General features: G+C 44.1%; 1 protein-coding gene across 1 annotated transcript; it reads right to left on the bottom strand.

The window, feature by feature from the left end:
• Nucleotides 1-1,495: 1,495 nt before the first annotated feature.
• LOC139405233 (cytochrome P450 3A27-like) lies at nucleotides 1,496-27,881 on the bottom strand. Its single transcript, XM_071147669.1, has 13 exons — nucleotides 27,147-27,881; nucleotides 26,855-26,945; nucleotides 26,418-26,470; nucleotides 24,850-24,949; nucleotides 24,278-24,391; nucleotides 15,254-15,342; nucleotides 10,623-10,771; nucleotides 10,177-10,304; nucleotides 9,841-9,919; nucleotides 9,565-9,725; nucleotides 9,103-9,329; nucleotides 8,729-8,891; nucleotides 1,496-3,865 (listed from the first exon to the last, which is right to left on the bottom strand). The coding sequence occupies exons 1-13, from the start codon at nucleotides 27,221-27,223 to the stop codon at nucleotides 3,743-3,745; spliced, it is 1,554 nt and encodes a 517-aa protein (XP_071003770.1). The 5' UTR covers nucleotides 27,224-27,881; the 3' UTR covers nucleotides 1,496-3,742.
• Nucleotides 27,882-27,930: the final 49 nt, after the last annotated feature.

The raw sequence follows: 27,930 nt of genomic DNA on the forward strand, positions 1-27,930 counted from the left end.
AGACATACAAGACCACTGATAATCTCCCTCGATCTGGGGCTCCACGCAAGAGCCCAGACCCCTGTGGGGTCAAAATGATCACAAGAACGGTGAGCAAAAATCCCAGAACCACATGGGGGGACCTAGTGAATGGCCTGCAGAGAGCTGGGACCAAAGTAACAAAGCCTACCATCAGTAACACACTACGCCGCCAGGGACTCAAATCGTGCAGTGCCAGACGTGTCCCCCTGCTTAAGCCAGTACATGTCCAGGCCCGTCTGAAGTTTGCTAGAGAGCATTTGGATGATCCAGAAGAAGATTGGGAGAATGTCATATGGTCAGATGAAACCAAAATATAACTTTTTGGTAAAAACTCAACTCGTTGTGTTTGGAGGACAAAGAATGCTGAGTTGCATCCAAAGAACACCATACCTACTGTGAAGCATGGGGGTAGAAACATCATGCTTTGGGGCCGTTTTTCTGCAAAGGGACCAGGACGACTGATCTGTGTAAAGGAAAGAATGAATGGGGCCATGTATCATGAGATTTTGAGTGAAGGAGTGGCTTCGTAATAAGCATTTCAAGGTCCTGGAGTGGCCTAGCCAGTCTCCAGATCTCAACCCCATAGAAAATCTTTTGAGGGAGTTGAAAGTCCCTGTTGCCCAGCAACAGCCCCAAACATCACTGCTCTAGAGGAGATATGCATGGAGGAATGGGCCAAAATACCAGCAACAGTGTGTGAAAACCTTGTGAAGACTTACAGAAAACGTTTGACCTCTGTCATTGCCAACAAAGGGTATATAACAAATTATTGAGATAAACTTTTGTTATAGACCAAATACTTATTTTCCACCATAATTTGCAAATAAATTCATAAAAAATCCTACAATGTGATTTTCTGGATTTTTTTCTCATTTTGTCTGTCATAGTTGAAGTGTACCTATGATGAAAATTACAGGCCTCTCTCATCTTTTTAAGTGGGAGAACTTGCACAATTGGTGGCTGACTAAATACATTTTTGCCCCACTGTATGTCTCTCCACGTGTTGTTCTGTTTGCTTCCGTTTAAAAGGCTATTTCCAAAATAGTTTTATTCTAATAATTAGTTTTATTTAGTATAGGAGAAGTTGGTCTTAAGGATCCTAAATAAGGCCATAGATCACATTAAAATGTATTAAACTAGGTGGCACTAGAAGTATGATGTAAGATGTGATCCTGGTGTTCCAATGAGCTGCAAGATTATCTCTGATTCAAAATGTTTTTCTGATTTACAAGAGCTGGAAAATGTGGAAAGTGGATTAACAGTTTGTAATGGGACCTGGGCTGTGTATTTACATCCAACGGCCACACAGGGGCGGTATTGGGATCTGAAAAGAAACGTGTGTGGATGACCAAGGTCGTAACACTACAATTAGGCCTAGCTGAATGAAATTATAAATACAGTATGTCTTGATAAAAAACACAAATCAATCTATATTGATCGTTCTCATGTATATGTGTGTGTTTGTGTCTTAAGTTTTGTCTTATGAATGTTAATGAATACACAGACGACCTTGTTCATTAGTGTGATGATTTTATTGGTTTGTGATGATTAAAGTGAAAACCAAGCAGCTGCAGGGATCATCTCAACAGACAGTAAAGATTCTATTTTGGAATGACTGGACAGCAGAACACCCAGAGGAACAGAATGAGAGTACAGTTCTAGAGAACACCAGCTAGAGTTCTACATTCTAGGAGAATTCCAGCCACACAGTAGTGTGCAGGATCCATACATGACATCATGCCATGGTGTCTAACTTTAACAAGACATGTACCTCTAATGCATCCATAGTATTACTATCTCTCTTCTCTCTGGTGGAAATGGGTTTCTGAGTCCTACTCAAACCAAGCATGAGACTGAGACGAGGCTTCAATCCCAGCGCTTTGTCAGCTATGTGCCATTTTAAAGGTAATTTCTGATTGAACTGACTTATCATACAGTCATTGTGAACACAGTCTTATTATCATATTATATTAAGTAGTAACTATAATCAGCTGCAGGGTCAGGACAGAATATTCAGTGGCCTATAGCAGGGTCAGGACAGAATATTCAGTAGCCTATAGCAGGGTCAGGACTGAATATTCAGTAGCCTATAGCAGGGTCAGGACTGAATATTCAGTAGCCTATAGCAGGGTCAGGACAGAATATTCAGTAGCCTATAGCAGGGTCAGGACTGAATATTCAGTATCCTATAGCAGGGTCAGGACTGAATATCCAGTTGCCAATAGATAGATAGATAAAGTGATTGATAGATAGATAGATAGATAGATAGATAGAGTGATAGAGCAATAGAGTGATAGATAGATAGTGATATACTTAACAAAAACGTTTCATGAGCTGAAATAAAAGATCCCAGAATTTTAACATACGCAGAAAAGGCCTATTTCTCTCAAATGTTGTCCACAAATCTGTTTACATCCCTGTTAGTGAGCATCTTATCCTTTGTCAAGAGAGTCCATCAACCTGACAGGTGTGGCATATCAAGAAGCTGATTAAACAACATGATCATTACACAGGTGCACCTTGTGCTGGGGGGAAATAACAGGCCACTCTAAAATGTGCAGTTTTGTCACACAATACAATGCAATGCCACAGTCAGCATGCTGACTGCAAGAATGTCCACCAGAGCTGTTTTCAGATAATTGAATGTTCATTTCTCTACCATATGCCGTCTCCAAAGTTGTTTTAGAGAATTTGGCTCTATGTCCCAACCGGCCTCACAACCGCAGACCACTTGTAACCACACCAGCGCAGGATCTCCACATTCGGCTTCTTCCCCTGCAGATCATCAGCAGGGGGAGGGGGCGTGCGGAGGAGTATTTCTATCTGTAATTAAGCCCTTTTGTTTGGAAAAACTCATTCTGAGTGGCTGAGCCTAGCTCCCCAGTGGGTCGGCTTGGCTCTCAAGTGGGTGGACATATGCCCTCACAGGCCCAGCCATGGCTGCACCCCCGGCCCAGTCATGTGAAATCTGTAGATTAGGGCCAAATTATTTTATTTCAATTGTTACATTTCCTTAAGTGAACTGTAGCAGAGAAAAATCTTTTAAATTGTTCCATGTTGCGTTTAGATTTTTGTTCAGTATAGATAGATAGATAGATAGACTCATATATGAAAAGATAGAGAGGGTAGGGTACTCTAGGGTAGGGTACTCTAGGCTAGGTTACTTTAGGGTAGGTTACTCCAGGGGAGGGGAGGGTGTTCTTGGGTAGGGTGCTCCAGGGTAGGGTAGGGTTCTCCAAGGTGGCGTAGGGTGTTCTAGGGTAGGGTGTTCTAGGGTAGGGTGTTCTAGGGTAGGGTACTCTAGGGTAGGGTAGGGTGTTCTAGGGTTTGGTGTTCTAGGGGAGGGTAGGTTCCTCCAGGGTAGGGGGCTCTATGGTAAGGTACTTTAGGGTAGGGCATGGTACTCTAGGGTAGGGTAGGGTATTCTAGGTAGGGGGCTCTAGGGAAGGTAGGGTCCTCCAGGGTAGGGTGCTCTAGGATAGGGTAGGGTGCTGTAGTTAGGGTAGGCTACTCTAGGGTAGGGTACTCTAAGGTAGGGTACTTTAGGGTAGGGTAGGGTACTTTAGGGTAGGGTAGGGTGCTGTTTGTGTTCTAGGGTAGGGTACTTTAGGGTAGGGTAGGGTGCTGTTTGTGTTCAGGGTAGGGTACTAGTAGAAAGAGTTATAGGTAGATGGTGTGATCGATCGATAGTACTCCAGGGTAGGGTACTCCTGCATTTGGTTCATGTCGTTGGACTGTTCAGAGTGGTGGTGGTGTTGCTAGAGGTGTTGCTACGGGGCTCCAGCCTCAATTTGATTGGTCGTTTTGGAATCAACAGAATCTGCTTGTCCAGCTCCAACGGGATCTATAGAGAATAACAGAACAGAACATAACCTTGGATGTCCATCTCCAACAGGTTCTATAGGGAATAACAGAACAGAACATAACCTTGGTTGTCCATCTCCAACAGGTTCTATAGGGAATAACAGAACAGAACATAACCTTGGATGTCCATCTCCAACAGGTTCTATAGAGAATAACAGAACAGAACATAACCCTGGTTGTCCATCTCCAACAGGTTCTATAGGGAATAACAGAACAGAACATAACCTTGGATGTCCATCTCCAACAGGTTCTATAGAGAATAACAGAACAGAACATAACCCTGGTTGTCCATCTCCAACAGGTTCTATAGGGAATAACAGAACAGAACATAACTCTGCTTGTCCATCTCCAACAGGTTCTATAGAGAATAACAGAACAGAACATAACCCTGGTTGTCCATCTCCAACAGGTTCTATAGGGAATAACAGAACAGAACATAACTCTGCTTGTCCATCTCCAACAGGTTCTATAGGGAATAACAGAACAGAACATAACCCTGGTTGTCCATCTCCAACAGGTTCTATAGAGAATAACAGAACAGAACATAACCCTGGTTGTCCATCTCCAACAGGTTCTATAGGGAATAACAGAACAGAACATAACCCTGGTTGTCCATCTCCAACAGGTTCTATAGGGAATAACAGAACAGAACATAACTCTGCTTGTCCATCTCCAACAGGATCTATAGAGAATAACAGAACAGAACATAACCCTGGTTGTCCATCTTCAACAGGTTCTATAGGGAATAACAGAACAGAACATAACCTTGGATGTCCATCTCCAACAGGTTCTATAGAGAATAACAGAACAGAACATAACCCTGGTTGTCCATCTCCAACAGGTTCTATAGGGAATAACAGAACAGAACATAACCCTGGTTGTCCATCTCCAACAGGTTCTATAGGGAATAACAGAACAGAACAGAACCTTGGTTGTCCATCTCCGACTGGATCTAAATAGAATAATAGACCATGTTAAAACAGATGCTGACCATGTTAAACAGGCAGTGACCATGTTAAAACAGGTGCTGACAATTTTCAAAAGGCGTTGACCATGTTAAAACAGGCGGTGACCATGTTAAAACAGGCAGTGACCATGTTAAAGCAGTTGGAGACCATGTTATAGCAGGTGGTGACCATGTTAAAACAGGTGGTGACCATGTTAAAACAGGTGGTGACCATGTTAAAGCAGGTGGTGACCATGTTAAAAGAGGTCAATTTTAAAGCAGGTGGTGACCATGTTACAGCAGGCGGTGACCATGTTACAGCAGGTGGTGACCATTTTACAGCAGGTGGTGACCATGTTAAAACAGGCACTGACCATGTTACAACAGACGCTGACCATGTTACAGCAGGTGCTGACCATGTTAAAACAGGTGGTGACCATGTTAAAACAGGCACTGACCATGTTATAACAGGCGTTATAACAGACACCGCCTGGTGTAGAGGTCATGGATGGCAGGCAGCTTAGACCCAGTGATGTACTGGTTCGTCCGCACTACCCTCTGTAGTGCCTTGTGGTCGGAGGCTGAGCAATTACTGTACCAGGCAGTGATGCAACCAGTCAGGATGTGCTCGATGTTGCAGCTGTAGAACCTATTGAGGATCTGAGGACCCATGCCAAATCTTGTTAGTTTCCTGAGGGGGAATAGGCTTTGTCGTGCCCTCTTCGCGACTGTCTTGGGGTGTTTGGACAATTCTAGTTTGTTGGTGATGTGGACGCCAAGGAACTTGAAGCTCTCAACCTGCTCCACTACAGCCCCGTCGATGAGAATGGGGGCCTGCTCGGTCCTCCTTTTCCTATAGTCCACAATCATCTCCTTAGTCTTGGTTACGTTGAGGGATAACTTGTTATTCTGGCACCACCCGGCCAGTTCTCGGACCTCCTCCCTATGGGCTGTCTCGTCGTTGATCAGGCATACCACTGTTGTGTAGTCTGCAAACTTAATGTCGGTGTTGGAGTCGTGTCTGGCCATGCAGTCGTGGGTGAACAGGGAGTACAGGAGGGGACTGAGCACCCACCCTTGGGGGGCTCCAGTGTTGAGGATCAGCATGGCAGATGTGTTGCTACCTACCCTCACCACCAGGGGGCGGCCCGTCAGGAAGCCCAGGATCCAGTTGCAGAGGGAGGTGTTTAGTCCCAGGATCCTTAGCTTAGTGATGAGCTTTGAGGTAACTATGGTGTTGAACGCTAAGCTGTAGTCAATGAATAGCATTCTCACATAGGTGTTCCTTTTGTCCAGGTTGGAAAAGGCAGTGTGGAGTGCAATAGAGATTGCATCATCTGTGCATCTGTTTTGGCGGTGTACAAATTGGAGTGGGTCTAGGGTTTCTGGGATAATGGTTTTTATGTGAGCCATTATTAGCCTTTCAAAGAACTTCATGGCTATGGACGTGATGTGAGTGCTACAGGTCTGTAGTCATTTAGGCAGGTTGTCTTCGTGTTCTTGGGCACAGGGACTATGGTGGTCTGCTTGAACCATGTTGGTATTACAGACTCAATCAGGGTTATGTTGAAAATGTCAGTGAAGACACCTGCCAGTTGGTCAGCACATGCCCCGAGCACACGTCCTGGTAATCCATCTGGACCCGCAGCCTTGTGTATGTTAAAACAGGTGACCATGTTAAACAGGTGTTGACCATGTTAAAACAGGTCCATGTTAAAACAGGTGGTGACCATGTTAAAACAGGTGGTGACCATATAAAACAGGTGGTGACCATGTTAAAACAGTTCCATGTTAAAACAGGTGGCTACCATGGTAAATCAGGTGGTGACCATGTTAAAACAGGTAGTGACCATGTTAAAACAGGTGGTGACCATGTTATACAGGTGCCTACCATGTTTAAACAGGAGAGGACCATGTTTAAACAGGTGGTGACCATGTTAAAACAGGTGGTGACCATGTTAAAACAGGTCCATGTTAAAACAGGTTGTGACCATGTTAAAACAGGTGGTGACCATGTTAAACAGGTGTTGACCATGTTAAAACAGGTCCATGTTAAAACAGGTGGTGATCATGTTAAAACAGGTGGTGACCATGTTAAAACAGGTGGTGACCATGTTAAAACAGGTGTTGACTAGGTTAAAACAGGTCCATGTTAAAACAGGTGGTGACCATGTTAAAACAGGTGGTAACCATGTTAAAACAGGTCCATGTTAAAACAGGTGGTGACCATGTTAAAACAGATGGTGACCTTGTTAAAATAGGCGGTGACCATGTTAAAACAGGTGGTGACCATGTTAAAACAGGTCCATGTTAAAACAGGTGGTGACCATGTTAAAACAGGTGTTGACCATGTTAAAACAGGTCCATGTTAAAACAGGTTGTGACCATGTACTAAAATAGGTGCTGACCATGTTAAAACAGGAGATGATCATGTTAAAACAGATGGTTACCATATTAAAACAGGTGGTGACCATGTTAAAACAGGTGGTGACTATGTTAAAACAGGTCCATGTTAAAACAGGTGGTGACCATGTTAAAACAGGTGTTGACCATGTTAAAACAGGTCCATGTTAAAACAGGTGGTGACCATGTACTAAAATAGGTGCTGACCATGTTAAAACAGGTGATGATCATGTTAAAACAGATGGTGACCATGTTAAAACAGGTGCTGACCATGTTAAAACAGGTCCATGTTAAAACAGGTGGTCACCATGTTAAAACAGGTGGTAACCATGTTATAACAGGTCAATGTTAAAACAGGTGGTGAACATGTTAAAACAGGTGGTGACCATGTTAAAACAGGTGCTGACCATGTTAAAACAGGTCCATGTTAAAACAGGTGGTCACCATGTTAAAACAGGTGGTAACCATGTTAAAACAGGTCCATGTTAAAACAGTTGTTGTCCATGTTAATACAGGTGGTGACCATGTTAAAACAGGTGTTGACCATGTAGTAAAATAGGTGGTGACCATGTTAAAACAGGTGGTGACTATGTAAAACAGGTGCTGACCATGTAAAACAGGTGGTGACCATGTTAAAACAGGTCCATGCTAAAACAGGCGGTGACCATGTTAAAACAGGTGGTGACCATGTTAAAACAGTTCCATGTTAAAACAGGTCCATGTTAAAACAAGTACTGACCATGTTAAAACAGGTGGTGACCATGTTAAAACAGGTCAATGTTAAAACAGGTGGTGACCATGTTAAAACAGGTGGTGACCATGTTAAAACAGGTGGTGACCATGTTAAAACAGGTGGTGACCATGTTAAAACAGGTGTTGACTAGGTTAAAACAGGTCCATGTTAAAACAGGTGGTGACCATGTTAAAACAGGTGGTGACCATGTTAAAACAGGTGTTGACCATGTTAAAACAGGTCCATGTTAAAACAGGTGGTGATTGTGTACTAAAATAGGTGCTGACCATGTTACAACAGGTGGCGACCGTGTTAAAACAGGTTCTGACCATGTTAAACAAGCACTTACCATGTTAAACAGGCGCTGACCATGTTAAAACAGGTGGTGACCATGTTAAAACAGGTCCATGTTAAAACAGGTGGTGACCATGTTAAAACAGTTGGTGACCATGTTAAAACAGGTGGTGACCATGTTAAAACAGTTGGTGACCATGTTAAAACAGGTGGTGACCATGTACTGAAATAGGTGCTGATCATGTTAAAACAGGTCCATGTTAAAACAGGTGGTGACCATGTTAACAGGTCCATGATAAAACAGGTGGTGACCATGTAAAACAGGTCCATGTTAACACAGGTGGTGACCATGTTAAAACAGGTGGTGACCATGTTTAAACAGGTGCTGCGGAAAGTGCAGTCTCTATCAATGAATGCTACTGATGTTTGATGATGCCATATTCTGTCTGCTCGGGTGAGCGTCTCACCTCGGTCTCGTCGCAGACGGAGAAAGTGAAACTCTGGAGGATCTCGACCATGGCCAGTTTGATCATGATCAGGGCGAAGCGCATCCCGATACAGTTCCTGGGCCCCGCCCCAAACGGCATGTACGTGTACGGATCAATAGGCTCCTTGTTCTCCTTACTGAACCTGGACAGGGGGAGGGCAGACACATTACACATTGTATTGTAGTTGATTTGTGGTTGTTGTTCAGACACAACACATTGCACTACAGTATTATAATGCACTGTAGTTGTGGTTAGCAAAATGTATTAATGATCTTGTGTTTGTATTGTGGTTGTATTATGGTTATGTTATGGTTGTGTTATGGTTGGATTGTGGTTACGGTGCGGTCCAGTACCTCTCTGGTTTGAACTCCTCAGGGTCGGACCAGATCTCTGGGTCACGGTGGAGGGTCCACGTGGGAACCAGGACAACGCAGTCTTTGGGGATGATGATGCCGTTAATCTCCACCGTCTTCTTGGCGACCCTCTCCAGTCGCGGGGAGATGGGGTACAGTCTCAGAGACTCATTCAACACACAGTCCAAATAGTCCATCTGCATCAGAGCTTCGTACTGGATTGGAGCCTGCACCGTGGTTATATACAAATCAGTACCTCACCTCATCTGACACCGGGGATACACACACATTACTACCTCACCCCATCTGACACCGGGGTTACACACACATCAGGACCTCAACATATCTGGCACCCACACAGTATCTATCTCCTCCTGTAGTTTGGTCATGGTGTGGGGGTTACCTTGTTGGGGAACACAGTATCTACCTCCTCCTGCAGTTTGGTCATGGTGTGGCGGTTACCTTGTTGGGGAACACAGTATCTATCTCCTCCTGAAGTTTGGTCATGACGTGGGGATTGGTTGCCAGGTTATAGGCCAGGAAACTCATAGTACTGCTGCTGGTCTCATAGCCGGCGAAGATGAAGATCATGGCCTGAGACAAGATCTCATGATCAGTCAGTCCTGTGGAGGGAGGGAGAGAGAGAGAGAGAGAGAGAGAGAGAGAGAGAGAGAGAGGAGAATAGTTTCCAGGTGTGTGTTGGTAACATTAGTTTCCAGGTGTGTGTTCGGCAGGTACCTTTAGTCTGTTCCCCTCCTGTCTTTGTGTCGCTGCCTTTCTGAGAGTCGATCATCAGCTGTAAGAAATCCACCCGACTCTGGAAGCAGAAAGACATGAGGTCAAATCCATCCAATCACATCCAACACAAACAGATTCCACTGGATCTGGTCCAATCACAAACAACACAAACATATTATTATGGATCTGGTCCAATCACAACCAACACAAACATATTCTTATGGATCTTGTCCAATCACAACCATCACAAACATATTCTTATGGATCTGGTCCAATCACAACCATCACAAACATAAACAAACAACATAATCAAATATAAATATAAAACATGTTTACGGTTGAGATCCCAGTTTCACGTCCAGATTTGATCTTAATCAGCGAGGCGTAAAAGAAGTCTGTCACCGCAGTCGGGAAGATAGAAAACTTCATCTTCTCCAAGATAGGACCAGTGAAGGGAAACAAAGCTGGAGAATGAGAGGAGAGGAGGAGAAGAGGAGAAGAGAGGAGGACAGGAGAGGAGAGGAGAGGAGAGGAGAGGAGAGGAGAGGAGAAAAGCAGAGGAGAGGCGGGAGAGGAGAGGAGAGGAGAGGAGAGGAGAGGAGAGGAGAGGAGAGGAGAGGAGAGGAGAGGAGAAAAGCAGAGGAGAGGCGGGAGAGGAGAGGAGGGGCGGGAGAGGAGAAGAGGAGGAGAGGAGAGGAACAATTTATTGAAAGATGTACAACTTCATATGATTAAAAAGTACAATTCTGCGTCCGTGTGTGTCTGTGCATGTGTTGTCTCACCGACTAGGAGGAACAGTGGGTTTAAAAGGTCAAACTTGACCATCTTCTTGACGTTGGAGACGAAGGGGTCTGAAGGGTTGTTCAGAGAGTCAATGTCCACACTGAAGGCTGTGCTGGTGACCACGTCCATACTGTAGGGCCCAAAGAACCTGCAACACAACCAGAATTACACAACTACTGATCACAACTACACAACTACTGACCCATTACTGCTCTCCAGCGCCTGACTTCCCTGCAGCTGTTATACACTCCCTTACATATAAAAGGGCACACTTAACGGCATTTGCTGTATAATCGATGAGAAACTCCATATTGCTAATGTTCGGTCCCTTACTAGACGTTCGCGAATATTTGTAAAATTTGCAGACGTGCACCGGGGCCAGATCTTCTGTGAAGTCATCGAACGAAGTCTCTCGGAAATTCCACCAGATGGCGAATGGACTCTTATTGCAAATGTACAAAACATCACCAATCACTACATGACCATTTCTCCTAAACGGAAAAGACATCGAAGATGAAACTTGGGCTGTCAGCACCGAAACAAGAGGCCTCAATGTATTTTGTGTTAAGGCCATTTTTCTGGGATTAAAGGTCAAAAACGAAAATAGAGCGCTAATTTGACCGCTTCACGTCAAAGTACATGAACCTACTGTGTAAGGAAAAAAGAACCAGCCATTTATCTATCATAATTTAAGAGAGATTGTACATTGTACAATTGGTGATGTTCAAATATATATACATTTTTTTAAAGTTTTTGATCCAGTTGCGGAATGTTCAGACGAATCTGTTAAAGTGGGTTTCGGAATTCGTGATTTCTGATATTTTATGTGATTTTTTGAAATAACACTCAATCATTCAACCCTCTGTAAATCAGTCAATTCTTAACATAAAGACTTTAAACTCAGGATTATTCTGTAAGAGCCTACCCCAATGAGGATATGTGTTTACTTTCAGCTTCCTGTGCCAACCGGAAGTGCCTTAAATTGGGGTCATAAGGGATGTTTCGAAGGGTTGAAACAGTCAGATCTTTCCAAAACTTCATAAGTGTGATTAGGCAACCCTCATGAACTGTAAATCAGTCATTTCTCCAATCAGATTTGCAAGAAAAACTCACACACACACAACAAGGATGGAGTGACACAGTGTGGGACTTACAGCCACACAGAGCCTGCAATAGTTACCTTTGTTCAAACAATCAAAGAACCGTCAGACCTAGAGCTCTGAAAGTTTGGAAACCTGTTCTAGAGCTCAAGTCAATAGTGCACGGTGAGTTATGTGGCTCTAGAATGTTATCAGACCGAGAAACAGCCTTGTACATTTGCAATAACTTCGATTAATTTTGACCGTCACGAAAATGACGACATTTAGAAAAGTCCCAGAGTTGCAAGACTAGGTGCATTGACACCGCCTCGGCCCATAGAGACGGATCCTTATGTTTCTGTCCGATAGCTCATTCAAGGACCCCGTAGCAATGCCCGGAAAATGTGGATTTTCAGCACCAATTAAGGTTGCAGCTCATGCTTCAAATGACATATCAAGCCAAAACTTGGGATTCGGGGGTCGCCTCAGCTGGACCCGCAGCTAGAACGTAACCACGTGTTTTACGTCTTTATTATGGTGTAAACTGAAAGAGCTGTGAATATTGGGTCTGCTCTGAAATATGTGATAGTTGGCTTTTAAACGAGTTGGAAACAGTAGGTTTGGTGTCAGTTGGTATCAGTTTGGTGTCAGAATTATATCTAATTGATGGATGGACGGTGACTTGCTAGCTGACTTTTGTCCATTTGCAATATGTCTAAACAGTGATAGACATTTAGGTACCATCACCAAATTGACAATCTGAAATCAACACCAACGAGCGATGGAGAGGAACCAGAATCACTGCCCGGCCATCCCGAGTTCATCGGGCCAGTCAATTTCACATTCCTGCAGTTTTTTTGAGCGTGTCAAATTTGTGATGGTAAATGCCCAATTAAACATATTGCAAATGGACAGTTGGGCGCCTGGTGATTGGAACGGGTTACCAGGAGCACATTTTAAAAATGGTTTTAATTGCCTTTAGGGGGTGCAAGGGGTCCACGGTTGGGTAGGGAGCACCCCTCACCTGTGCCCATCCAATAGGGGGTGCCCCTGGTCATTTTGGGAATTAAAAAAAAATTGACCTCAGTTTTGTAAGCATATATTGAAGATAAATACACATTGCAGAGTTTGAGAGTTTGAGAGGATGAGAGGACTAGAGTACTAGAGTACTAATGGTCAATAGTGAATTGTAAATAGGAGTTGGGTTTCAGTTCAACATTTGTTCATGTAAGGAAATACCCCCCTGAAATGGACAAAAATTAATGGGAACTTATTGGCATCGTACGAAACATATACACGATGTACAATACCACTCAAATGGACGCCATTTCATTCAAAACTTATTGCAAACGTCATATGGCCAAGTGTCACACAGCGAAAATCCAATAGATGGCAAGCGCGCTCCACGGTAAATTTTCATATTGCAAATGCACATCAAGTCCAAGAGTCAAATTTAGAAAGTTTGAAGAAAAAAAATAACGTATCACTGACCACAACCACACAACTACTGACCACAACCACACAACTACCGACCACAACTACTGACCACAACCACACAACTACTGACCACAACTACTGACCATATAACTACTGACCGCAACCACACAACTAAGTATGTGAATCCTTTGGAATTACCTGGATTTCTGCATAAATTAGTTATACAATTTAATCTGATCTTAAAGGCACAGCACACCAACAAAACCTCATCCCAACTGTGAAGTATGGTAGAGCATCACGGTTTGGGGCCTCAGGGCCTGCTTGCTGTTTGCAGCTTGCTGTAATCAACAGAAAAATACATTTCTAAGTTTATCAAGACTTTTTGCAGGAGAATGTAAGGCCATCTGTCTGCAAATTGAAGCTTAACAGAAGTTGGGTGAAGTTGGGTGAAGTAAATCAACAACGGAATGGCTTCAAGAGAAGAAAATTCACCATCTGGAGTGGCCCAGTCAGAGTCCTGACCACACAACTACTGACCACACAACTATTGACCACAACCACACAACTATTGACCACAACCACACCACTACCGACCACACAACCACCGACCTCAACCACCGACCACAACTACTGACCATACAGCTACTGACCACACAACTACCGACCACAGTTACTGACCACACAACTACTGACCACAAAACGATTGACCACAACCACACATCTACTGACCACACAACTATTGACCACACGACTACCGACCACACAACTACCGACCACAACTACTGACCATACAGCTACTGACCACACAACTACCCACCACATCTACTGACCACACAACTACTGACCACAAAACGATTGACCACAACCACACATCTACTGACCACACAACTATTGACCACACGACTACTGACCACAACTACTGACCGCACAACTATTGACCACAACCACACAAGTACTGACCACACAACTATTGACTGCATCCCCACAACCACTGACCACACAACTACTGACCACCTCTAGACCACACAACTACTGACTAAAACTACTGACCAGCTGGCAGCTTCATTAAATAGTACCCGCAAAACACCAGTCTCAACGTCAACAGTGAAGAGGAGACTCCGGGATTCTAGCCTTCTAGGCAGAGTTCCTCTGTCCAGTGTCTGTGTTCTTTTGCCCATCTTTACGTTTTATTGGCCAGTCTGAGATATAGCTTTTTCTTTGCAACTCTGCCTAGAAGGCCAGCATCCAGGAGTCGCCACTTCACTGTTGATGTTGAGACTGGTGTTTTGTGGTTACTATTTAATGAGGCTGCCAGTTGAGGACTTGTCAGAAGTTGGGTGAAGTTGGGTGAAGTTTCTCAAACTAGACACTCTAATGTCCTCTTGCTCAGTTGTGCACCGGGGCCTCCCATTCCTCTTTCTATTCTGGTTAGAGCCAGTTTACGCTGTTCTGTGAAGGGAGTAGTACACATCGTTGTACGAGCTTCAGTTTCTTTGGCAATTTCTCGCATGGAATAGCCTTCATTTCTCAGAACAAGAGTAGACTGACTAGTTTCAGGAGAAAGTTATTTGTTTCTGGACATTTTGAGCCTGTAATTGAACCCACAAATGCGGATGCTCCAGATACTCAACTAGTCTAAAGAAGGCCAGTTTTATTGCTTCTTTAATCAGAGCCATAGTTTTCAGCTGTGCTAACATAATTGCAGAAGGGTTTTCTAAGGATCAATTAGCCTTTTAAAATGATAAACTTGGATTAGCTAACACAACGTGCCATTGGAACACAGGAGTGATGGTTGCTGATAATGAGCCTCTGTAGATATTCCATACAAAATAATAAGTTTTCAGCTACAATAGTCATTTACAACATTAACAATGTCTACACTGTATTTCTGATCAATTTGACGTTATTTAAATGATGAAAAAAACGTGCTTTTCTTTCAAAAACAAGGACATTTCTAAGTGATCCCCAAATTCTTTGAACGGCACTGTATATGATATATATATTTATATGTTATAATATTTAAATATCTATGTATGTGTATTACAATGAAGACTCAGGGGTGTAAGGTGAAAGGTGTAGAGGTTAGAGGTTAGAGGTCAGAGTTCAGGACTCACTCCTTCACTTCGATGGTCTGGTCTTTATCTGCCTGCTTCTTCATTCCGTTCAGCAGGTTAGCAGAGTGCTGCTTCATGATACCAAACATCTAGATGTATAGAGAGAGACAGAGACAGAGAGAGAGAGAGAGAGACAGAGAGAAACAGAGACAGAGACAGAGAGAGAGAGAGAGAGACAGAGAGAGAGACAGAGAGAAACAAAGACAGAGGGAGACAGAGACAGAGAGCAATAGAGACAGAGAGAGAGAGAGAGAGAGAGAGAGAGAGAGAGAGAGGTTAACAGAGCGCTGCTTTATGATACCAAACATCTATATGTATAGAGAGAGACAGAGACAGAGACAGAGAGAGACAGAGAGAAACATAGACAGAGATAGAGACAGAGAGAGAGAGAGAGAGGTTAACAGAGTGCTGCTTTATGATACCAAACATATATATATATATATATATATATATATATATATATATATATATATATATTGTGGAGAATGCGGGCATTAGGTGGAGACCGCAAGGAAGGTGTACAGTCAAGGCAGGGAAAGTACCCCAGCTGAAGGTGCCATTATTGACTGGGAGAGACTGCCCCCTATATAAGGAGCTTCGGCACATTATTGACTGGGAGAGACTGCCCCCTATATAAGGAGCTTCAGCACATTATTGACTGGGAGAGACTGCCCCCTATATAAGGAGCTTCGGCACATTACTGACTGGGAGAGACTGCCCGCCATATAAGGAGCTTCGGCACATTATTGACTGGGAGAGACTGCCCCCTATATAAGGAGCTTCAGCAGATGACGTTACACACAGGAAAAAGGGGATCAGGTCTCTCTATCACACGGCAAGAGCCGGGCCACCGAAGGGGGACATGAACGCTAAACAAATCCAAGCTCGAGGTAGTAGCCCTACAAGGAAACGTAGCCTCGACCTCGTCCTCTGGAGCAGAGGAAGAAATAGCGACCCAACGTCTCCGACAGCTATTCCAGGAAACCACCGGTGAAGACACCTGCGAAGGGTTATATACGACCAGGAAGGAAGGAGCAACCAGGGGCTAAGCGATAAATTTGAAGCCCCATCCGAGGAGGGAACATGGAAAGGATTCTCCTCGGCACCCCTGGCGGGGATGGGGAACAACCTCCACACCCCTCTACCGAGGTCGACCTGTCCCAAGAATGAATGGGACAGTTCGGCACCTCTCAGCATAGAGACCCAGACCTACGGGATGCCATGAGGAAGGTGAAGGTGATCGACGGGAGGAACGTTGACGGATCAGGTGAGCCCTCTCTTCCCTACTATGCAATCAGGCAACGAAGGGGGAAAAACAGGAATTATTAATGGTGCCTAGACCATACAGGGATACTGTCCTACAGCTGGCACATTCCCACGTCTTAGGAGGACACCTGGCACGGGACAAAACTATCGACAGAATCATGCAGAGGTTCTATTGGCCCCGTGTCACCCGAGATGTGGCCAGGTATTGTAGGACGTGTGATCAATGTCAGCGTACAGCCCCACGGCAACACCTGAGGTTCTATTGGCCCCGTGTCACCTGGGATGAGGCCAGGTATTGTAGGACGTGTGATCAATGTCAGCGTACAGCCCCACGGCAACACCTGAGGTTCTATTGGCCCCGTGTCACCTGGGATGAGGCCAGGTATTGTAGGACGTGTGATCAATGTCAGCGTACAGCCCCACGGCAACACCTGAGGTTCTATTGGCCCCGTGTCACCTGGGATGAGGCCAGGCATTGTAGGACGTGTGATCAATGTCAGCGTACAGCCCCACGGCAACACCTGAGGTTCTATTGGCCCCGTGTCACCTGGGATGAGGCCAGGTATTGTAGGACGTGTGATCAATGTCAGCGTACAGCCCCACGGCAACACCTGAGGTTCTATTGGCCCCGTGTCACCTGGGATGAGGCCAGGTATTGTAGGACGTGTGATCAATGTCAGCGTACAGCCCCACGGCAACACCTGAGGTTCTATTGGCCCCGTGTCACCTGGGATGAGGCCAGGTATTGTAGGACGTGTGATCAATGTCAGCGTGCAGCCCCACGGCAACACCTGAGGTTCTATTGGCCCCGTGTCACCTGGGATGAGGCCAGGTATTGTAGGAAGTGTGATCAATGTCAGCGTACAGCCCCACGGCAACACCTGAGGTTCTATTTGCCCCGTGTCACCTGGGATGAGACCAGGTATTGTAGGAAGTGTGATCAATGTCAACGTACAGCCCCACGGCAACACCTGCGTGCTTTGATTCCTCTCCCCATCATAGAGACCCCCTTTGAACGCATAGCTATGGACCTCGTGGGACCCCTCCCAAAAATCTGCCAGAGGACACGAGTACATCCTAGTTGTCGTAGATTACGCTACCAAGTTCCCAGAGGCCATACACTTTCGTAACTTGTCGTCAAAGGGAATCTCCAAGGAATTGTTCATGATGTTCTCTCGGATGGGCCTTCCCAAGACAATCCTAACCGATCAGGGAACCCCGTTCATGTCCCGGTTGATGAAGGACTTGTGTCGGTTATACCAGGTTCAACAGATACGCACAAGCACATTCCACCCACAGACAGACGGTTTGTGCGAACGCCTGAACAAAACGATTAAAAGCATGTTGAGAAGAGTGATGTCCAGAGATGGGACAATCTGGGACATGCTTCTCCCTCTACTTAATGTTTGCCCTGCGAGAAGTACACTGGGTTTTCCCCATTTGAATTGCTCTACTGCAGGCCCTGTCGAGGGATCCTCGATTTAGTCAAGGAGACCTGGGAGACCCAACCATGCCCATTCCGGTCCACGATGGTACACGTTACCCTAATGAGAGACCGCCTGTCGGCAGTGTGGCCCATATTAAAGGCCCATATTAAAGGAGCATATGGAGAAGACGCAACGGACCCAAGGCCGGGCCTACGATAAGTCAGCGACACCCCGTGAGAGAAAGTGATGGTGCTCGTGCCCACGGCTGAACACCGCTTGCTAGCGTAGTGGAGGGGGCCCCTACGAGGTAGCGGAAAGGGTCTCACCGGTCAATTACCTCATCAAGCTGACCTCAACCTGACAGGAGGAAGAAGGTCCAACTCTATCACATAAACCTGTTGAAGAAGAGAGGAGGAGGTGGCTTTGATGGCCCTGGAGGGCAAAGGAAAAAGAGGAGGCCTTACCACAGGTGCGCCGTGGCCGAACTCTCCTGCCGGAGCAGTCGAGATGGCTTGACACGCTGATTATGCAATACGGCAGGGTGTTCTCAAAAACAGATGTCCTGTTTCACCATATCCACACTGAACCCGGCATATCCGGCCTTAGAGGAATTCTGAGGCCCGCCGAGTCATCGCTAAGAACGAGGTAAAGGGAGATGCTGAGGATGGGTGTGATCGAGCCATCGACGAGTGAGTGGTCCAGTCCCATAGTCCTGGTCCCCAAACCCGGTGGTAGTATGACATTCGACTTTAGGAGGGTGAACGCCATCTCTACATTCGAGGCGTATCCCATGCCCCGTGTGGATGAACTCTTGGAGCGCTTAGGAAAGGCCAAGTTCATCACCACCCAGGATTTGATGAAGGGATATTGGCAAGTGTCTGTGCTCTGGAGGATCGCCCAGTATGTGAGGATGCCCTTCGGACAGCATGGTACTGCGACAACTTTCCAACACCTCATGGATGCCATTCTACAGCCCCATCAAGAGTCTTCAGCGGCATACATAGACGATGTGGTCATCCACAGCGAGGACTGGGACAGTCACCTCCTGCGACTACGGGCGGTGCTCGTGAGCCTGAAAGCTACAGGGTTGACGGCCAATCACAAAAAATGCTGCCTGGGTCTGTCCGAAGCGAAATACCCGGGATACACCGTGGGGAACGGGAAAATACGCCCACAGGCAGAGAAGACCAGGGCAATTCGGGACTGGCCTCGACCCCAGACAAAGCGGGATGTTCGGGCCTTCTTGTGGATAACGGGATGTTATCGCCGTTTCATCCCAGGATATGCAACCATTGCCAACCCCCTCACAAACCTCATCAAGAAAAACCTGCCAAACCGTGTAGTGTGGAAGGACAAGACGCCTTTCAGTTGCTTAAAGATAGCCTGTGCTCTGATCCCGTCCTGCAGGCTCCTGACTTCTCCCAAGAGTTCATTGTGCAGGTCGACGCCTCGGATACGGGGTGAAGGCGAAGCAGAGAGGCCTATTCTCTTCATAAGTAGGAAGCGCAGTGATCGGGAACAGTGGGCCCTCGATTATCTCCGGTACTACCTGCTTGGACGTAGGTTTGCCCTCGTTACCGACCATGCTCCCCTCACGTGGATGACTGGTAAGAGAAACAATAACAACACAATAGCCAGATGGTTTCTTGCTTTACAACCGTTTTCTTTCCATGTCATCAACAGGGCCGGATCGAGGAACGGGAATGCAGACGTGCTGTCCCGGCCCTCCGGTCCGGTCCTGAGGGGGGAGGTATGTGGAAGGACCGCCAGATGGCTGGATAGTAGCCCAGCCAGGCATGTGGGTCAAGGTGATCAGAGGCAATTAAGCACAGCTGACAGTACTATTGACCTATTCTCTTTTCCCTACAAAAGAGAGGAGGGAGGTGGAAGATATAAAAGAAAAGAGTGTTTGCTCCTCCAAAGGAGGAGACGTACCTTTCAGAAGGTGAAAAGAAGAAGACAAACTACCTCAGGGGGAGGGAGCTATCCACGAACAAACCATTAAGACGGTGACAAATCAGTGATTTATGTTATAGTGTAAAGATACTCGTCTTGTGTTCCTTTTTCGTGTACAGAAGAAGATTTATGTTTTCCTTGGGAGATAATCATTGATTGTGTTGGAGTGTTGGAGTTGAAAGAAATCCCTCAATGGAGAACTTTGTTCAATTAAGAAAACATACTCCTGACTCGTTTATTCCACCTTTCCGCTTTAGAGTAACACCAAATTACTTGGTCCGCTCACTATATATATATATATATATATCGAGAGAGAGAGATAGAGAGAGAGAGACGTAGAGATAGAGAGAGAGAGTGAGAGAGAGAGAGAGAGAGAGAGATAGAGAGAGCGAGAGAGTGGTTAACAGAGTGCTGCTTCATGATACCAAACATCTACATATCTACATATATATATATATATATAGCAGTTATTAATTCAGACCCATAACCATTCAGATGGCAGTAGACTATAGCAGTTATTAATTCAGACCCATAACCATTCAGATGGCAGTAGACTATAGCAGTTATTAATTCAGACCCATAACCATTCAGATGGTGGTAGACTATAGCAGTTATTAATTCAGACCCATAACCATTCAGATGGTGGTAGACTATAGCAGTTATTAATTCAGACCCATAACCATTCAGATGGCAGTAGACTATAGCAGTTATTAATTCAGACCCATAACCATTCCGATGGGGGTAGACTATAGCAGTTATTAATTCAGACCCATAACCATTCAGATGGTGGTAGACTATAGCAGTTATTAATTCAGACCCATAACCTAACCATTCAGACCCATAACCATTCAGATGGTGATAGACTATAGCAGTTATTAATTCAGACCCATAACCATTCGGATGGTGGTAGACTATAGCAGTTATTAATTCAGACCCATAACCATTCAGATGGTGGTAGACTATAGCAGTTATTAATTCAGACCCATAACCTAACCATTCAGACCCATAACCATTCAGATGGTGATAGACTATAGCAGTTATTAATTCAGACCCCAGAATGACAGATTTGTACCTTGTCAGCGCGGGGATTTGAACTTGCAACCTTCCGGTTACTAGTCCAATGCTCTCACCACTAGGCTAACCTGCCGTCCCTACGCTCTAACCACTAGGCTAACCTGCCGTCCCTACGCTCTAACCACTAGGCTAACCTGCCGTCCCTACGCTCTAACCACTAGGCTAACCTGCCGTCCCTACGCTCTAACCACTAGGCTAACCTGCCGTCCCTACGCTCTAACCACTAGGCTACCCTGCCGCCCCTACGCTCTAACCACTAGGCTAACCTGCCGTCCCTACGCTCTAACCACTAGGCTAACCTGCCGCCCCTACGCTCTAACCACTAGGCTACCCTGCCGCCCCTACGCTCTAACCACTAGGCTAACCTGCCGTCCCTACGCTCTAACCACTAGGCTAACCTGCCGCCCCATGTATACAATTCTATCCATGTATTCCACAGATATGCTATATTGTCTAGCCACATACTGTCCATAATGTCTATACATCACATCACATATATATATATATATGTATCAGAGCATACTACTATATACAGTTGAAGTAGGAAGTTTACATGCACCTTATCCAAATACATTTAAACTCAGTTTTTCACAATTCTTCACACTTAATCCTAGTACAAATTCCCTGTTTTATGTCAGTTAGAATCACCACTTCATTTTAAGAATATGAAATGTCAGAATAATAGTAGAGAGAATGATTTATTTCAGCTTTTTACTTCTTTCTTCCACATTCCCAGTGAATCAGAAGTTTACATATGCTCAATTAGTATTTGGTAGCATTGCCTTTAAATTGTTTAACTTGGGTCAAACGTTTCGGGTAGCCTTCCACAAGCGTCCCACAATAAGTTGGGTGAATTCTGGCCCATTCCTCCTGACAGAGCTGATGTAACTGAATCAGGTTTGTAGGCCTCCTTGCTCGCACACGCTTTTTCAGTTCTGCCCACACATTTTCTATGGGATTGAGGTCAGGGCTTTGTGATGGCCACTCCAATACCTTGACTTTGTTGTCCTTAAGCCATTTTGCCACAACTTTGGAAGTATGCTTGGGGTCATTGTCCATTTGGAAGACCCATTTGTGATCAAGCTTTAACTTCCTGACTGATGTCTTGAGATGTTGCTTTAATATATCCACAAAATGTTCCCTCCTCATGATGCCATCTATTTTGTGAAGTGCACAAGTCCCTGCTGCAAAAAGTACGATCTTTGTCCCCATGTGCAGTTGCAAACCGTAGTCTAGCTTTTATATGGCGGTTTTGGAGCAGTGGCTTCTTCCTTGCTGAGTGGCCTTTCAGGTTATGTCAATATAGGACTCGTTTTACTGTGGATATAGATACTTTTGTACCTGTTTCCTCCAGCATCTTCACAAGGTCCTTTGCTGTTGTTCTGGGATTGATTTGCACTTTTCGCACCAACGTACGTACATCTCTAGGAGACCGAACGCGTCGCCTTCCTGAGCGGTATGACGGCTGCGTGGTCCCATGGTGTTTATACTTGTGTACTATCGTTTGTACAGATGTGGCACCTTCAGGTGATTGGAAATTGCTCCCAAAGATGAACCAGACTTGTGGAGATCTACAATAATTTTTTAGAGGTCTTGGCTGTTTTCTTTTGATTTTCCCATGATGTCAAGCGAAGAGGCACTGAGTTTGAAGGTAGGCCTTGAAATACATCCACAGGTACACCTCCAATTGACTCAAATTATATCAATTAGCCTATCAGAAGCTTCTAAAGCCATGACATTCTTTTTCTGGAATTTTCCAAGCTGTTTAAAGGCACAGCCAACTTAGTGTATGTAAACTTCTGACCCACTGGAATTGTGATACAGTAAATTATAAGTGAAATAATCTGTCTGTAAACAATTGTTGGAAAAATGACTTGTGTCATGCACAAAGTATATGTCCTAACCGACTTGTCAGAACTATAGTTTGTTAACAAGACATTTGTGGAGTGGTTGAAAAACGAGTTTAATTGACTCCAACCTAAGTGTATGTCCTAACCGACTTGTCAGAACTATAGTTTGCTAACAAGACATTTGTGGAGTGGTTGAAAAACGAGTTTAATTGACTCCAACCTAAGTGTATGTCCTAACCGACTTGTCAGAACTATAGTTTGTTAACAAGACATTTGTGGAGTGGTTGAAAAACGAGTTTAATTGACTCCAACCTAAGTGTCTGTCCTAACCGACTTGTCAGAACAATAGTTTGTTAACAAGACATTTGTGGAGTGGTTGAAAAACGAGTTTAATTGACTCCAACCTAAGTGTATGTCCTAACCGACTTGTCAGAACTATAGTTTGCTAACAAGACATTTGTGGAGTGGTTGAAAAACGAGTTTAATTGACTCCAACCTAAGTGTATGTCCTAACCGACTTGTCAGAACTATAGTTTGTTAACAAGACATTTGTGGAGTGGTTGAAAAACGAGTTTAATTGACTCCAACCTAAGTGTATGTCCTAACCGACTTGTCAGAACTATAGTTTGTTAACAAGACATTTGTGGAGTGGTTGAAAAACGAGTTTAATTGACTCCAACCTAAGTGTATGTCCTAACCGACTTGTCAGAACTATAGTTTGTTAACAAGACATTTGTGGAGTGGTTGAAAAACGAGTTTAATTGACTCCAACCTAAGTGTATGTCCTAACCGACTTGTCAGAACTATAGTTTGTTAACAAGACATTTGTGGAGTGGTTGAAAAACAAGTTTGATTGACTCCAACCTAAGTGTATTTAAACTTCCGACTTCAACTGTCATTTTATACTCCAGACTTCGACGTTGCTCATCCTAATATTTATATATTTCTTAATTCCATTATTTTACTTTTAGACTTGTGCGTATTGTTGTGTCTTGTTAGAAATTACTGCACTGATGGAGCCAGGAACAGAAACATTTCACTACACCCATAACTGCTAAATATGTGTTAGCGACTAATACAATTTGATTTGATTTAGGTTTGAGTTTATAACAAGCGATAATGAGTTAGTTTATAACAAGCTATAATGAGTTAGTTTATAACAAGCTATAATGAGTTAGTTTATAACAAGCTATAATGAGTTAGTTTATAACAAGCTATAATGAGTTAGGAAAGAGTTTATAACAAGCTATAATGAGTTAGTTTATAACAAGCTATAATGAGTTAGGAAAGAGTTTATAGCAAGCTATAATGAGTTAGTTTATAACAAGCGATAATGAGTTAGAAAACAGTTTATAACAAGCTAGAATGAGTTAGGAAAGAGTTTATAACAAGCTATAGAGTTTATAACAAATTGATAAAGCAGAAAGGGAGAGATGGAGGGATGGTTCTACCTCTTTCAGTCGTCCAGAGGTAAAGGAAGGTGAGAGGACACTGCGGATCCGTCTCCATGCATCGTCCTCGACAACGGACAACGCATCAAACATCTCACCATTCAGATGGAAGTCCTAAAGCATGGAGGACAGTTGTATTAATTATCAAACAGCTCACCATTCAGACAGACATCCTAAAACATGGAGGACAGGTGTATTAATTATCAAACAGCTCACCATTCAGAATGATGTTCTTAAACAACAGTTGTATTAATTATATGATTTAATAATGAACATATTATTTACATAATATTCACACTACTTTAAAATGAATGAATAATGAACGACACAAATAATGAATAAATAATATCAGTCATAATGTTAGGATTATTATTATTCAGATTATTATTAGGGGGATGTGTGTGTGTGTGTGTGTGTGTGTGTGTGTGTGTGTGTGTGTGTGTGTGTGTGTGTGTGTGTGTGTGTGTGTGTGTGTGTGTGTGTGTGTGTGTGTGTGTGTGTGTGTGTGTGTGTGTGTGTGTGTTTGTGTGTGTGTGTGTGTGTGTGTGTGTGTGTTTGTGTGTTTGTCTCACCCTGCGGTTGATGAAGATGTTGTAACACTCTTTAATCAGGATGGTCTTGATCATGCTTTTGTCCATGACACACAGAACAGGCTGCCTCCCATCATAGATCCTTCACAGAGGAGAAACACACACCTGGCTTTAACCACTATATATACACCTACATGGTACACAGAACAGACTGCCTCCCATCATAGATCCTTCACAGAGGGGAAACACACACCTGGCTTTATGGTACACAGAACAGACTGCCTCCCATCATAGATCCTTCACAGAGGAGAAACACACACCTGGCTTTAACCACTATATATACACCTACATGGTACACAGAACAGACTGCCTCCCATCATAGATCCTTCACAGAGGAGAAACACACCTGGCTTTAACCACTATATACCCAATTACATGGTACAGACTGCCTCCCATCATAGATCCTTCACAGAGGAGAAACACACAGGGTTGTATTGGCTGTATTGTCTGTTCATATGTGTAGGAGGAAACTCAGCGTAGCAGAACGGGTTAACTATCATGATGTGAATATGTCTGATGCATGTATTGACCCTGATGGGATGAATAAACTTTATTTGAGCTTTACTAATCGTCTGTGAGTTTTACTAGGTTCATTTAGAGCCTAACAGTAGAAAAGAGATGGAAGCCCACATAACCAACCCATGTCAGGATTTGGCCAGGGTTGTTCCGGTTTTTGGTCACTAGATGCCCCCATTGTGCTTTTTGACCCTTTTGTTTTCCCTTGTTCCCAGTTATTATTTGCACCTGTGCCTCGTTTCCCCTGATTGTATTTAAACCCTTAGTTTTCCTCAGTTCTTTGCTCTGTGTTTGTATGTTAGCACCCAGCCCTAGTATTCTGTGAACGCTTGTTGATCCCGGTGGACGCTCTTGTGGAATTCTGTTTTTGTTTATTTATTTTTGAGTATCTTTTGAGGCTTTTTATGCTATACCTACCACCTTGTGGATTTACCTTTTTGTCTTGGAGGATTACCTTTGTTCTTGTGGAATTCCTTTTGAGGTTGTGGAGTTACATGTTTTCCTGAAGGACTTCTCTTTTTACTTCATTAAATACACCGTCTCAAGTACTGCTGTGTCTGCCTCATCTTCTGGGTTCTGCCGACTATTCGTGGCTCAGTAGGTTAAGTGACTGTTTCTCACTCCGGAGACCCGGGTTCGTAACCGGGTCCTGACAACCCATAAAGTACAATGTATTGCCTCTTAAAGGGAAAGTAACCTAAAAGTAACTGAATGTAATCAGATTACATTATTGAGTTTGGGGTAATGTTGGACAGGTAAAATTAGTAACTGAATGTAATCAGATTACGGTACTGAGTTTGGGGTAATGTTGGACATGTAAAACTAGTTACGGATTACATTTAGAAAGTAACCATGGAAACCCACACATTTAACCACCTCTTATAAAAACTACATAGAAAACATTATTCTGGTCGTGGTTGATATTATTACTATTTTTCATGGTCACATGGCAGCTCGAGCAGGTGATGAATTGAACTGAAAGAGCATAGTACAGTTGTAAGTCATCCTAGTACGGTACAGCCGACTGAACTCACCCCCAGATTCTCCCGTACTTCTGAAAGCACTCTGTGTCAAAGTTAGTGAAACCCTGTAGAGAGACAGAGAGAGAGAGAGAGAGAGGTAGAGAGAGAGTGAGAGAGAAAGAGAGAGGTAGAGAGAGAGAGAGAGAGAGAGAGAGAAGAAGAAACAGCTGATTCATGCCATAGGAGGTCACGTAGGTGTGTCTGACACCTGAACAGATAACACACCTGAAACAGGTGAGAGTTGAGGAGGGTTTGTTATTTTCTATGGTCCCCCAGGGTCAAGGAACACAACTTCTAGACTGATCAAGTCTCGTATTACCTTGTATTTATCTATTGTTAAAACAACCGTCTAGTCCTCTTTTTCCTTCTCAATGCATTGTTTTACATGGGGGGAAATAACACTGTTGTTTAAAATATGAGAGAGATATTTATTCTGAATGGGTACTAACCTTTTTATACTCCAACATTGTGCCAAAGTAAGGTAGGGGTTTGGGACCAGGGATACCCATCTTAGTGAATACACCATAGGGCCAGTACCCGTACCAGTACACACACACACGCGCGTACGCACACACGCACACACACGTTAACTATCAGTATGTTCTAGAGAACTATACAATATATATATATATCCAGCTCATCTTGCATTGTTGGAAAAGGACCCCTAACTAAGCATTTCACTGTTAGTCTACACCTTTTAACTACGATAAATGTGATAACATTTGATTTGATGTAAGTCCTTACACTACAATGAGGGTGATGAGGAGGGCCAGGAGGGTCCAGGTCTCAGCGGAGAAGTATGGCAGAAAACTCATCATCTTTCCTCCGGTTCGGCTCCCTGCTGCTTCTGAAAAGCGTTTTCCGTTTTCTCTCAGACTCGTTCAAGTTCACTTCTCCGATGGTCTGACAGGTTGTGAGTTGTTTTTTCTGTTCAGGTTCTAGTTTGATTCTTCTGTGACGCGGCAGATCTCGACTAACGACCGTTGCTCTTCTCCGTTCTCTGTTTGAGACCGTGCAGGTTGGAAGTTACTCTTTTACCCCGTTGAAGTCCAACAGTGGCTGTATTAGAATTGCATTGAGGCAGACTTCTATTGCACTGTACAGCGTTACCTCTGGATCTTGGGTCCATGAAATGTGAAGAGTTTACACAAATATTAGCGTTTTAGCTCTTATTACAGGACTTTAACTGTGGAAATCACCTCACAATTCCATAAGTAAAAAAATAAAATAAATAATAATAATAATAATAAAATAAAATAATAACGTTTAACCTTTATTTAACTAGGCATGTCAGTTAAGAACAAATTCTTATTTACAATGACAGCCTACCCCAGCCAAACCCAGACGATGCTGGGCCAATTGTGCACCGCCCTGTGGGACTCCCAATCACGACCAGATGTGATACAGCCTGCATTTGAACCAGGGACTGTAGTGACGCCTCTTGCATAGCGATGCAGTGCCTTAGACCGCTGCACCACTCTGGAGCCCTGTACATTGCAATATGAATGTTCTATAGGCTGAGTTG

This window comes from Oncorhynchus clarkii, unplaced genomic scaffold (genome assembly GCF_045791955.1).
Source record: "Oncorhynchus clarkii lewisi isolate Uvic-CL-2024 unplaced genomic scaffold, UVic_Ocla_1.0 unplaced_contig_6271_pilon_pilon, whole genome shotgun sequence".
In the NCBI taxonomy this organism is placed as follows: domain Eukaryota; kingdom Metazoa; phylum Chordata; class Actinopteri; order Salmoniformes; family Salmonidae; genus Oncorhynchus; species Oncorhynchus clarkii.

Coding starts and splice junctions, on each gene's coding strand:
- LOC139405233 (XM_071147669.1), bottom strand. CDS start 27,223: ATGATGAGTTTTCTGCCATACTTCTCCGCTGAGACCTGGACCCTCCTG. Junction 26,946..27,146: donor ATCACCCTCATTGTAGTGTA/AGGACTTACATC, acceptor TGTGTACTGGTA/CGGGTACTGGCCCTATGGTG. Junction 24,392..24,849: donor ACATCTTCATCAACCGCAGG/GTGAGACAAACA, acceptor TCCATGCTTTAG/GACTTCCATCTGAATGGTGA.